Consider the following 13,699-nt stretch of genomic DNA (forward strand, 5'->3'; position numbering starts at 1 on the left):
AAAAAAATTTCTGTCTTTCACATTTCATTTCTCTTAAAGCATGGTTTGTGGACTTTATTCATTCTTGTATTCACTGTAATTTAGTTTTGTCCTAAAACGATTTTTCTCCTTTATTTAAAATATTCCTGGAATTTTGTGTAACTCATTTCTGCACTTTTCTAACTCCATTTTATGTGTTCTTACATATCTTCTATAATTTTCTTAATGTATATTAGCTTGGTTTGAAAGAGTAGGTTCCAGTTATGTCTGCTTTGTGGGCATGTCTTTTTGTGATGATACTTTGCTCCTTATTCTTTCTTTTTTAATAGACATCTGGCATGGGCTTTGACCTTGACATTTTCCATTGCTTAAATTTATATGAGTTAATATTCCTGTATGTTTAGAAGATAGCTTGGGTCAGGGTAGCTTTTTAAATTTCATAGAGTCCCCTCTTCTGTTGTTTTCATATATGTTATTAGTATGGTGGCTTGCTTTTTGAGATGTCCTTGTCCTGTTCCCCTCCCCCAATTTATTCTGGACCTTTTCTCTCCCTCATCTCTGTTGTTCCTATTCAATTGTGGTTCTACTCCCAAGAGTTTCTTCTCAGTATAAGGCCGTGTCTTGGAAGGGTCAATTTCAAGAGCGTCCAGAGGTTGGACTGTTCTCGCCCGTTCATACTTTCTGATTCTATCCATTTTCACGCACCTGCTGTTGAAGTGAGCAAACCCCTCTCAATTCCAGCTGCAGTTACTACCCTGGTCTGCTGTGCTTTCCAGTGAGCGCTTGCTGGCTATTTTGGGGTTCTTTTGTTTTTTGTCCCCAATGGCTTGCACTTTGGGCTTTGAGGGGAAACTTGGTTATTTCGTTTTTGTGTTAATGTTGTCCACCGGTGTTTGCTTTCGCCATCTAGTTGCTTTGTCTATTTTTATGTGGGAATCTGGGAAGATCCACTGCCATCTTTTCAAGCTAAGGATCTTAACCGGGAAAAAGAAGACAAACGTGGAAAAGACCAAAGGGAGCCAATCCTTGTGGCGATTTGACTGATTTTGCTAGACTGGGTCATTTACATTTGAGGTCACTCTTAAGAGGTTGATTCATTTGCTTTGACCTTAAGCATCTTCAAGATGCTGCCTGGAAACTGACAAAGAGATCAGTGAGGAAGTCCAAGATGGATAAGAAATTAGTAAGAAGATGAGAAATATGTCCACTAATTCTCTGAGACTCTACCATGTGCTAGGCACTGTACTAAAAACTAGGAATTCAGTGATAAGCAAAAAAGTCATGATATGAAGGAAGAAACCAGACAAGGAGAGAGACAGCACTCAGAGATCCCAATCGTAAGTAAAGAGGTAGGGTTCTGCTAAAAGTGTTATTTTTTCATATGAACAGAATTAACAGAACATAATCAAGGCAATCCAGGAGAAAACCCTGCAGTACTTGAATAAGAAACACATAAAATAAATAGAAACCCAACAGATATTCCAGTACATTTTCTGGTAAAATCTTACACCATTAGGAAATATGCTCCTCCAAGCCCCTGAGAAGGAAATGTGGCTTTATTTCAAAGGGATTAAAGTGATCATTTTTTGATCCAAGGAAAATGTCAGCCTTTTTGCTCCTGCAGGCCAAAACTGGGTCAGTGTAAACACTGGAATGAATAACTCGGAAATGGGTTATAATACAATTTTAAAAAGAGAGAATCCATGTGTCTACTTTAATACCAAAACAATTTTAAAAGGAGGGTGGGAGGGAAATCTCTCCAGAACGATGGTACCTGCTAGAAGAGGAGACAGAAATAGAATATTCCCACTTTACAACCACCATAGCAAAAATTGATGCAGGCAGAAGTCATCGGCAGGTGCCTAAACCTTTAAGATGGTTGGGAACAGAATCTCCAGAGCCTCAAACTATCCCCCACAGATTATTCATTGATTACAAAGGGGAAAATGGAGCTTTACAATGGAGAATCTGTGGATGGAACAGCACCTTCGCCAGTGATTAAACTTAACATCACTAGTGATGGGACAAAGCGTCATTTTTGTGCCCTCAATGTGAAAGACTGAGAAGGACACGATATTACCTGTAGTTTTCCTGTCAAAAATGTTTAACATGAATCAAGTCAGGAGGAAACCATCAAACCATCAAACCAATTCAGTTGAAGGAGAGTCTGTAAAACAGCTCAGACTCTTTAAAAATGTCAATGTTGTGAAGGACTGGAAAAGCCTGTAAATTGGTGCTGATTAAAGGAATGAAAGGGGACGAAGAAGATATGACCATCACATCCGTGATCCCTGACTGCATTTGGGATTGAGAAAGACAAACAGTTACAAAGGACGTTATTTATTAGGACTATCGGGAAAATTATTAACTAGATATTACCTAGTGGAAACAGTATGACATTAATGTTAAATTTTCTGAGTGTGATTATCTTTTCGTGGTTACGTAGGTGAATGTCCTCAGTTGACTGTAGCTGTATGAAAGTTGAAAATGATATCTGCATTAGGGGTGGTAGGAGTATCAAGAATTTTAAGGCTTTAAATATGTTTTCAGATCCTCATGGTATTTTTAAAATTAAGAGAAAAACATTAGCTGAAGATGGGATAGCAAATGTGCCCTCTTTTTCCTCCCAACTACTCCTGTGGTGGCCCCAGATGGAATTCTGGAAGGAATTTCTCCTGTGAGGACTCTGTGTTGGAAGTACCAGGGGCTGCCCCCTAGGGCATTTTGATAACCAGAGCACATGAACAATTCCTCATTTCCTCAATTCAGTTTAAGCCACAAAGAATGCCACCAGGAACCCTGCTAGTAGGTTTGGAAACCTGCTTCTACCACATTAGGGGAGAGAGCTGGACCCATTAGATCACAGCAAAGAATGAACTCAAATCAATTCAATCCAACAAACATTTACTGCAAGCCACTAAGGGCCAGATTTTAGGTTGGACAAAAGCACAGACGAAACATACTTCCGGCTGTTGGGTCCTCAAAACCCAAGGGGTGACATACGTATGTGACACATACATGCATTATTCTTTGTGTACTTTACCAATGTAATCAGAGAGGTTGACTTTCAGAGCCTGGATCAGTAAGCCTTCTTCCACTAGTTCCTTATACAGAGATTCGATGGTCCTGGGGATAAAGCAGACCATCTATTCTGTGAGCAAACACATCAAATCAGCAGTACTGATGTTAATCATCACATACTCAGAGAACTTTAACCAGATCTCATTCAAAGTACATTTGAATGTATGCAAATAAATGGATTTTTGAAGCGTTACTACAATTTGGGGATAAATTAGGCTTTTTAAAAACAATACTTGCACTCGTCCATGGGTATACCTGATGTTTCCCATTAATAAGAATTATATCTTTGGGCATCTGAGACCAGCTATAACTCCTGCAGTCTGCCCTTTCATCAGCCTTCATGATGGCACAAATATGAATTAGAAATTACCCAATAATAGTAACATAACGGGGCCATAATTATATATTCAGTTAGCATCTGCAAGCTGTAATAAATCATCAATCCTTCGCGAAATTGACGTTTCCTTTTAACTCCATAGCATAATAGTTTAAAAGAAATATCTATAAAAAACAAAGGCTTATAATGGAAATCATTTTAATATGAAAGACAAAATATTATAATTTTTTAGGAGGATGTTATACTCTTCCATAGTGTTTACAGATGACAAAACCTCTTCTCTAAGGGGGCCTTGGGCACGTAGCCAGCAGAGTGGTAATTTATACTACTTGAGGAAAAAAATGGAGATAGTTTCCCACTTAATGAATGAAACTCCCAATGAAATTAACTGGGGCTTGGCTTGCTGGAATTCAGATAGATCATGCTCAAATACGGTTCAACAGAGTCCTTCGAGATGTTTTGTCTTTTCCCTTTTCATTTTTAGGGGCCTGATGCTTTGGTTCAACCCCAGTCTTTCTTTAGACTGAAGAATTGTAAATATAACTATTTTTAAACTGTTCTTTGATTGTTCAATGATCCAAGTTAGTGTGATTAAAAGAGACTCAAGAACATCAGTGAGATTCAAGCCAAATACCATCGGGATAGATGTTAATTCAATGACTCCAGTCTTTGGTTGACTGAAATTTTATTCTATCAAATATATTTAAAATAGTGTGCCCTCAGTTGAGAATTAAGAAAGTTTTAATTGTAATGGAATTTGGGATGACAGTATCTGACCTATACCAAGGCAGTATCAACTGTAGTGTTTTGACTTGAATATTCGTTTAACATAAATATATGCATAAAATATTAACATAAAATTGAATAAGATTCTCTAAAATAATCCAAACCAAGTATCTTAAGACTCTGGGAACACAAATCTATATTTGGATCTTTACAGTGAAATAAACTCTTGCTACGGAATAAAACATTTCAACTCTAAAACTACCTTATATGGCTACCTTATATGGCTGAGCCAGTTTGAAAGCCCTAGGCCCCCTTTTTTCTGGACAGCCAACCTACCAGCCTGGGGCTGCCTTGAGTGAACAGAAAAGCATCATGCCCAGGAATGGTCAGGGAGGAATCCCAAATTGTAAACTAATAATAGATCATTCTAATCATTAACCAGGAAGTGGCTGAGAAGAGATGGTCCCTTTCTGAGCACGGCCACATACAGTGACCAGGAAGAGATAGATGAGGGAGCTAAGAGTGATAAATCTATTTAAATTGATTTTTCAGGAGGCCATTACAATACTCAACAATAACAATCCCTGTGAATGGCAGGGAGCATGAAATGTCCCTTGAATACCTTGACTGTCAGCACACTGTTGAGTAGTTTTGTGATGGGGAAAAAAAAAAAAAAGTAAATAAATAAAATAAAACCACCTTATAAACTATGATAAAAATACTGATTTAAGGTTTATACTAACTGGATGAGAGAAACATAAGTTGTCTTACAGTGTCTTGGCAGAGAACTAGCCCATTTACTGAATCCCACTTAATGAATAACATAGAGTCTTTTAAAAGTAAAATGAAAAGTCTTCCAGGAATAAGATGATCAGGTATTTTTGCACTTCTGGGTATAAAAGTGAATAAAATACTACTGGTCTTTCTTCATTTCACTAGAGAATTGCTGCAGCTCATTTATAATAGTTCAACTGTAAAGAAACATATGCAAAGAACACATTCATTGACTAACAGACACGGTCCATGAGCCACACGTGTGTGCTCTGTGTTGTTAAAGCAGAATTGTATTCAGTTAAGCGACTATTTAAATGCAGAGAATGTGAATAGATAATTGTAACTTAGTGGTCAGCTCATCTGGGCAGATTTGAGTTTAGCTCTGGGTGGTCACTCAATAAGACACTTAGCAGAATCTTCTTCTCCTGAAAGACTGAGGTAAGGACAAAGGAGAAAAGTGGCATGTGAAAGTCACTGAAAGACAGCAGTGGCCCTGCGGGTAGGCAGTGGCTGGACCTTCCTCCAGGGAAGGGACTACAACATGCCCCTGAGGAGGCGTCAGTGTTGGTGCGTCGGTAGATGGGTTCCTCCCCAGGAACTGGGTGCCTGAGTCTCAGAATGCTGACCAGGTAGCGGTCAGCCAAAGCTCTTGACCTTGAACTTTTCCCTAAACAATGGAATGTCATGAGAGGAAGCCTGCAGCTCCTCCCTCTAGCGATATCCTGTGGGAGCCTTTTCTCCCCAGAGCCAAAGCCCACACCAAGGCTGGGTATCTCTCCAGAGGCTGCCTGCCAGGGCCCTGGGCGTGTGCACCAGCTCTGGGGTGCTCTGGTCCCTACTTCTCCTGTGGATGGTTCCAAGCTGGCTTCCTCTCTCGTGGGTCTTCTTTCAAGCAGAGTTTGGGACTGTATCAGCGCACCCAAAGGGGAACAAGGGAACACCCCAAACAGGGAGCAACACCTGTTACCCATTAACAAACCCATAGGAAAAAAGGTATACGTTCAAAATGATTTCTGAGGGCTTCCCTGGTGGTGCAGTGGTTGAGAATCTGCCTGCTAATGCAGAGGACATGGGTTCGAACCCTGGTCTGGGAAGATCCCACATGCCGCGGAGCAACTAGGCCCGTGAGCCACAACTACTGAGCCTGCGCGTCTGGAGCCTGTGCTCCGCAACAAGAGAGGCTGCGATAGTGAGAGGCCCGCGCACCGCGATGAAGAGCGGCCCCCGCTTGCCGCAACTAGAGAAAGCCCTCGCACAGAAACGAAGACCCAACATAGCAATCAATCAATCAATCAATCAATAAATCTTAAAAAAAAAAAAAGATTTCTGACATTCACTTCCTAGGGATTTTAATTAAATTCCTTGAAAATGTTTGAAAACCTAGGCCCTATTTATTTCCAATAGTAAAGCACTGAAGCCCATTTCAGCTTAAAAATGAGCATTTATAATTATTCGTTAATATCAAAGTTCAGCCGATGACGCTCAAGGAAATGGAAGTATCCTTTTACAATGAGACAAATCCTCATCCTTTCCTTCAAGGAGCATTTAGGAAGGGCCTCAGCGGGCCGGGCCCAGGGGCGCACATGTAATCTGAACTGTCTCTGCCCTTAAGGACTGCAAGCCTCCGCGTTCCCTCAAAAGCTGTAGCACGATGCTATTTCTCAAAAAAATTTCTTGAGAACCCCACGAATTTTAAAACTTAAAAAAAGTCACACGGCCTTAGAAGCGATGGGGCCTGAGTCTGCCTTCCAGGCGCCCCCCTCTCCACTGCGTCTCCCCAGTCGAGGACGCTGGCCTGCATGCAGGACTGCAGAGAGGTCTCTGTGCTTTCCCCCACCATACTCTTCCAGGATGAAGGGGTGTGGTGCGCAGAGCAGTGGGGGGGTTGCCTTTCCCAGACCAGGCCAAGGACTCAGGCCACGTCCTATGCTCTTTTCTGGGGTGCCCCCCACCCCAGTGTGCACCCCTCACCTGTCAGCCGTTGGGTCTTTATCCTTCTTCCCCACTTTCCATTTTTTGCCTTTCTCCTTTTTATTCTTCTGGAAGAAAATGGAAAAAAAAAACCATTTAGTAAAAACAAGCTTTGTGCAAACAAGAAAAATGAGCTCCAGAAATTAGCTAAGGAAGCTGATTTTGGTTGGTGGCGTAGGGGAATGGGAGGTGGGAAGTCAATCGTGGTACACGGAGCTGCAACACTTACTTCACGAACATAGGGACTGGCATTGAGGTGGCCACCCTGAAACCTGCATGGACTGTCCCAGCAGGCCCCGAGCATTCTGGTTCTTCTTCTGGGCCCTGGGACGCTTACTACAAAGAATGAGAGTGCCGAGTGCACAGGCAATCAAGCTGTGCTTTTCTTTGGTATCTGATCACCCCTCTGTTAGCATCAGGTCCCAAACCTGGAGCCCAAAGAGTGAGGCAACCATCCAACTTTGGTTCCCAAAGGGCTTTGCACTCAGATCCTTGTGCCGGCTGGAGGGCAGTGCTCACAATGTGGTCCGTTAAAGCAGTGCTGATCGCTGCACTATTCTGTCTAAAATATCCAGCAGTACCTCCCCATTGCCCACAGGATAAAGTTAAAATTCCGCAGCCTGGCCCCTTTCTTCCTTTGTTGTCTCATCTTCTATCTCAGGCCTCCTCACGTGACTCTTGCTCCCCATCACAAAGGACTCTCTCCAGGTTCTTTCTTAATGCTCCATCATCTTTCACTCTTGCATGTCCTTTTCCCCATTCATTCATTCATTTCATTCATGCTTTCATTTATTGTTTTTATTGCAGCATAATGTACATAAAGTATATGCACAGCAGGTTGATTAACATTTTACATTTAATTTTTACATATAACCATATAACTACCACCCAGTTGAAAATACAGAACATATTTTCACCATTCCTGAATTCTCTCTCACACTGCTTTCCGGTCTGTAGGTAACCACCACTCTGACTTCTCTGGGGATTCGCATCGCCTGTTCTTGAACATGGAATCTTACAACATAAACTCTTTTTAAAAAAAATTTAACATCTTTATTGCAGTATAATTGCTTTACAGTGTTGTGTTAGTTTCTGCTGTATAACAAAGTGAATCAGCTATATGCATATGTATACCCCTATATCCTCTCCTTCTTGCATCTCCCTCCCACCCTCCTTATCCCACCCCTCTAGGTGGTTGCAAAGCACAGAGCTGATCTCCCTGTGCTATGCAGCTGATTCCCACTAGCTATCTATTACACATTTGGTAGTGTACATATGTCAATGCTACTCTCTCACTTCATCCCAGCTTACCCTTCTCGCTCCCTGTGTCCTCAAGTCCATTCTCTACGTCTATGTCTTTATTCCTGTCCTGCCTCTAGGTTCATCAGAACCATTTTTTTTTTTTTAGATTCCATATATATGTGTTAGCATACAGTATTTGTTTTTCTGACTTACTTCACTCTCTATGACAGACTCTAGGTCCATCCACCTCACTACAAATTACTCAATTTAATTTCTTTTTATGGCTGAGTAATATTCCATTGTAAATATGTGCCACATCTTCTTTATCCATTCATCTGTCGATGGACACTTAGGTTGCTTCCATATCCTGGCTATTGTAAACAGAGCTTCAATGAACATTGTGGCACATGACTCCTTTTGAATTACGGTTTTCTCAGGGTGTATGCCCAGTAGTGGGATTGCTGGGTCATATGGTAGTTCTATTTTTAGTTTTTTAAGGAACCTCCATACTGTTCTCCATAGTGGCTGCATCAATTTACATTCCCACCAACAGTGCAAGAGGGTTCCCTTTCCTCCACACCCTCTCCAGCATTTATTGTTTGTAGAATTTTTGATGATGGCCATTCTGACCGGTGTGAGGTGATACCTCATTGTACTTTTGATTTTCATTTCTCTAATGATTAGTGATGTTGAGCATCCTTTCACGTGTTTGTTGGCAGTCTGTATATCTTCTTTGGAGAAATGTCTCTACACAAATTGTGAAATTTTTGGTTCATACCAATGGAAAAATGCCATTGGTATTTTGATAGGGATTGCATTGATTCTGTAGATTCCTTTGGGTAGTATAGTCATTTTCACAATGTTGATTCTTCCAATCCAAGAATATCGTACATCTCTCCAACTGTTTGTATCAACTTCAATTTGTTTCATCAGTGTCTTATAGTTTTCTGCATACAGGTCTTTTGTCTCCTTAGGTAGGTTTATTCCTAGGTATTTTATTCTTTTGTTGCAAATGGTAATGAAGTGTTTCCTTAATTTCTCTTTCAGATTTTTCATCATTAGTGTATAGGAATGCAAGAGGATTCTGTGCATTAATTTTGTATCCTGCTACTCTACCAAATTCATTGATTAGGTCTAGTAGTTTTCTGGTAGCATCTTAGAATTCTCTATGTATAGTATCATGTCATCTGCCAAACAGTGACAGTTTTATTTCTTCTTTTCCAATTTGGATTCCTTTTATTCTTTTCTTCTCTGATTGCCATGGCTAGGACTTCCAAACTATTTTGAGTAACAGTGGTGAGAGTGGGCAACTGTGTCTTGTTCTTGATCTTAGAGGAAATGGTCTCAGTTTTTCACACCATTGAGAATGATGTTGGCTGTGGGTTTGTCATATATGGACTTTATTATGTTGAGGTAGGGTCCCTCTATGCCTACTTTCTGGAGAGTTTTATCATAAAGGGTTTTGAATTTTGTCAAAGCTTTTTGTGCATCTATTGAGATGATCATATGGTTTTTCTCCTTCAATTTGTTAATATGGTGTATCACATTGATTGACTTGAATATATTGAAAAATCCTTGCATTTCTGGGATAAACCCCACTGGATCATGGTGTATGATCCTTTTATGTGCTGTTGATTCTGTTTGCTAGTATTTTGTTGAGGATTTTTCATCTATGTTTTTGCATCAGAGATATTGACCTGTAGTTTTCTTTCTTTGTGACATCTTTGTCTGGTTTTGATATCAGGGTAACGGTGGCCTCATAGAATGAGTTTGGGAGTGTTCCTCCCTCTGCTATATTTTGAAGAGTTTAAGAAGGATAGGTGTTAGTCTTCTCTAAATGTTGGGTAGAATTTGCCTATGAATCCATCTGGTCCTGGACTTTTGTTTGTTGGAAGACTTTTAATCACAGTTTCAATTTCAGTGCTTGTGATTCGTCTGTTTATATTTTCTATTTCTTCCTGGTTCAGTCTCGGAAGTTGTGTTTTTCTAAGAATTTGTCCATTTCTTCTTCCACGTTGTCCATTTATTGGCATATAGTTGCTTGTAATAATCTCTCATGATCCTTTGTATCTCTGAAGTGTCAGTTGTTACTTCTCCTTTTTCATTTCTAATTCTATTGATTTGCGTCTTCTCCCTTTTTTCCTTGATGATTCTGGCTAATGGTTTGTCAATTTTGTTTATCTTCTCAAAGAACCAGCTTTTAGTTTATTGATCTTTGCTACTATTCCTTCATTTCTTTTTCATTTATTTCTGATCTGATCTTTATGATTTCTTCCTTCTGCTAACTTGGGTTTTTAAAAAAATTTATATTTATTTACTTATTTATTTATTTTTGGCTGTGTTGGGTCTTCATTTCTGTGTGAGGGCTTTCTCTAGTTGCGGTGAGCAGGGGCCACTCTTCATTGCGGTGCGCGGGCCTCTCACTGTTGCGGCCTCTTGTTGCGGAGCACAAGCTCCAGACGCGCTGGCTCAGTAGTTGTGGCTCACGGGCTTAGTTGCTCCGCGGCATGTGGGATCTTCCCAGACCAGGGCCCGAACCCGTGTCTCCTGCATTGGCAGGCAGATTCTCAACCACTGTGCCACCAGGGAAGCCCCTTGGGTTGTTTTTTAGTTCTTCTTTCTCTAATTGCTTTAGGTGTAAGCTTAGGTTGTTTATTTGAGATGTTTCTTGTTTCTTGAGGTAGGATTGTATTGCTATAAACTTCCCTCTTAGAAATGCTTTTGCTGCATCCCATAGGTTTTGGGTCGTCGTGTTTTCATTGTCATTTGTTTCTAGGTATTTTTTGTTCCTTCTTTGATTTCTTCAGTGATCTCTTGGTTATTTAGTAGTGTATTGTTTAGCCTCCCTGTGTTTGTATTTTTTATAGTTTTTTTCCTGTACTTAGTATCTAGTCTCATAGCGTTGTGATCAGAAAAGATACTTGATATGCTTTCAATTTTCTTAAATTTACCAAGGCTTGATTTGTGACCCAAGCTATGGTCTGTCCTGGAGAATGTTCTGTGAGCACCTGAGAAGAAAGTGTATTCTGTTGTTTTTGGATGGAGTGTCCTATAAATATCAATTAAGTCCTTCTTGTTTAATGTGTCATTTAAAGCTTGTGTTTCCTTATTTATTTTCATTTTTGGTGATCTGTCCATTCGTGAAAGTGGGGTGTTAAAGTCCCCTACTCTTATTGTGTTATTGTCGATTTCCCCTTTTATGGCTGTTAGCATTTGCCTTATGTATTGAGGTGCTCCTATGTTGGATGCATAAATACTTACAATTGTTATATCTTCTTCTTGGATTGATCCCTTGATCATCATGTAGTGTCCTTCTTTGTCTCTTGTAATAGTCTTTTTTTTAAAGTCATTTTTGTCTGATATGAGAATTGTTACTCCAGCTTTCTTTTGATTTCCATTTGCATGGAGTATCTTTTTCCATCCCCTCACTTTCAGTCTGTATGTGTTCCTAGGTCTGAAGTGGGTCTCTTGTAGACAGCATATGTACGGGTCTTGTTTTTGTATCCATTCAGCCAGTCTATGTATTTTGGTTGGAGCTTTTAATCCATTTACATTTAAGGTAATTATCAATATGTATGTTCCTATTACCATTTTCTTAATTGTTTTGGGTTTGTTATTGTAGGCCTTTTCCTTCTCTTGTGTTTGCTACCTAGAGAAATTCCTTTAGCATTTGTTGTAAAGCTGGTTTGGTGGTGCTGAATTCTCTTAACTTTTGCTTGTCTGTAAAGGTTTTAATTTCTCCATCAAATCTGAATGAGATCCTTGCTGGGTAGAGTAATCTTGATTGTAGGTTTTTCCCTTTCATCACTTTAAATATGTCCTGCCACTCCCTCCTCTGGCTTGCAGAGTTCTGCTGAAAGATCAGCTGTTAACCTTATGAGGATTCCCTTATATATATTTGTTGCTTTTCCCTTGCCCTTTTAATATTTTTTCTTTATATTTAATTTTGATAGTTTGATTAATATGTGTCTTGGCATGTTTCTCTTTGGGTTTATCCGGTATGGTACTCTCTGTGCTTCCTGGACTTGATTGACTATTTCCTTTTCCATGTTAGGGAAGTTTTCGACTACAGTCTCTTCAAATATTTTCTCAGACCCTTTTTTTTCTCTCTTCTTCTTCTGGGACCCCTATAATCCGAATGTTGGTGCATTTAATGTTGTCCCAGAGGTCTCCGGGATTGTCCTCAATTCTTTTCATTCTTTTTTCTTTATTCTGCACCCTGGCAGTTATTTCCACCATTGTATCTTCCAGCTCACTTATCTGTCTTCTTCCTCAGTTATTCTTTATTGATTCCTTCTAGAATATTTTTAATTTCAGTAATTGTGTTGTTCATCACTCTTTGTTTTCTCTTTAGTTCTTCTAGATCCTTGTTGCATGTTTCTTGTATTTTCTCAATTCTGTTTCTGACATTTTGGATCTTTACTATCATTACTCTGAATTCTTTTTCAGGCAGCTTGCCTATTTTGTCTTCATTTATTTCGTCTTGTAGGCTTTTACCTTGCTCCTTCGTCTGTAACATATTTTTTTGTTGGTTCATTTTTTTTTTGATGGGTGGTGCTGTATTCCTGTGTTACTGGTTGTTTGGCATGAGACGTCCATCACTGGAGTTTGCAGGCAGTTGGATAGAGCTGGGTCTTGGTGCTGAGATGAGGACCTCTGGGAGGCCTCACTCTGAGTGATATTCCCTGGGGTCTGAAGTTCTCTGTTAGTCCAGCGATTTGGACTTGGAGCTCCCATCACAGGAGCTTGAGCCCAACCTTGAGCCCACAAGCTTTGTGGTGTGGTTAAAAAAAAAAAAAAAAGAAAGGAAGAGAGAAAAGAAAAAAAGGAGCAGTACAATATCAAAGAATAAAAAACAAAATGAAATTAGAAAGATAAAAAATATATTAGGAAAAATAAAACTACAGTTGAAACACTGTAACAGCTAAAATAAAACCACAACAGAAAAAAGAAAAAAAAAGAAAGTTTGGGTGGGAAACAAGCCAAAAGGAGAGAACAATAACAAAGTATAAAGAATGAAATAAAATTAGAAAAGTAAAAGATTTATTAGGAAAAATAAAAATATAAAAGAATCAACAACAATGAATCAACAAGGTTAAACAGAACTCCAATCGAAAAGAGGAAAAAACCAAAAGCCTTGGCTATGGGGGTGGAGTTTAGGTGGGGGATGGAACTTAGGCAGGGGTGGGGTTTTGGGTGGGGCAGGGCCTAGGCAGGTGGGGGGTGATGTTCAAGCATGGGGCAGGGCCTCTGCTTAGGACCTGTGCAGAAGGGGAGAAGCAGCACATCAGAAGGAGGGTCTCTGGAATGTGGAGTTCCAGAGTTTGGAGGTAGGGCCCTGAGTGAGGGTGTGTGGATAGGGTTTAGGCCCAGCGTGTTGGGGGGGTTCTCAGAGGGGGTCTCCGAGTGTAGAGGTGGGGCCCTGGGTGGGGGTGTAGGGGTGGGGCTTGGGCTCTGTGTGGCAGGAGGGAGGCTCTGAGGGCAGAGGATTAGGCCCAGGAGCCCAACAGGCTCCCTGCTACCTGAGTGGACAGGGAAAGCACTGGCTCCGTTCCCTTCCGTTCCTTCATGCCCCTCCCTGACTGTCTC

At 40.4% G+C, this 13,699-nt stretch overlaps 1 protein-coding gene across 1 annotated transcript in view; it reads right to left on the bottom strand.

Annotated features, from left to right (window-relative positions):
- IQCA1 (IQ motif containing with AAA domain 1) overlaps nucleotides 1-13,699 on the bottom strand; it is a 172,123-nt gene that overhangs the window by 48,189 nt on the left and 110,235 nt on the right. Inside the window, exons 12-13 of the mRNA XM_036858051.1 lie at nucleotides 6,869-6,936; nucleotides 3,023-3,105 (exon numbers count right to left, since the gene is read on the bottom strand). Of these exons, the coding sequence (XP_036713946.1) occupies nucleotides 3,023-3,105; nucleotides 6,869-6,936 (151 nt within the window). The remainder of the gene's footprint in view (nucleotides 1-3,022; nucleotides 3,106-6,868; nucleotides 6,937-13,699) is intronic.

This window comes from Balaenoptera musculus, chromosome 7, assembly GCF_009873245.2.
Source record: "Balaenoptera musculus isolate JJ_BM4_2016_0621 chromosome 7, mBalMus1.pri.v3, whole genome shotgun sequence".
NCBI lineage: Eukaryota > Metazoa > Chordata > Mammalia > Artiodactyla > Balaenopteridae > Balaenoptera > Balaenoptera musculus.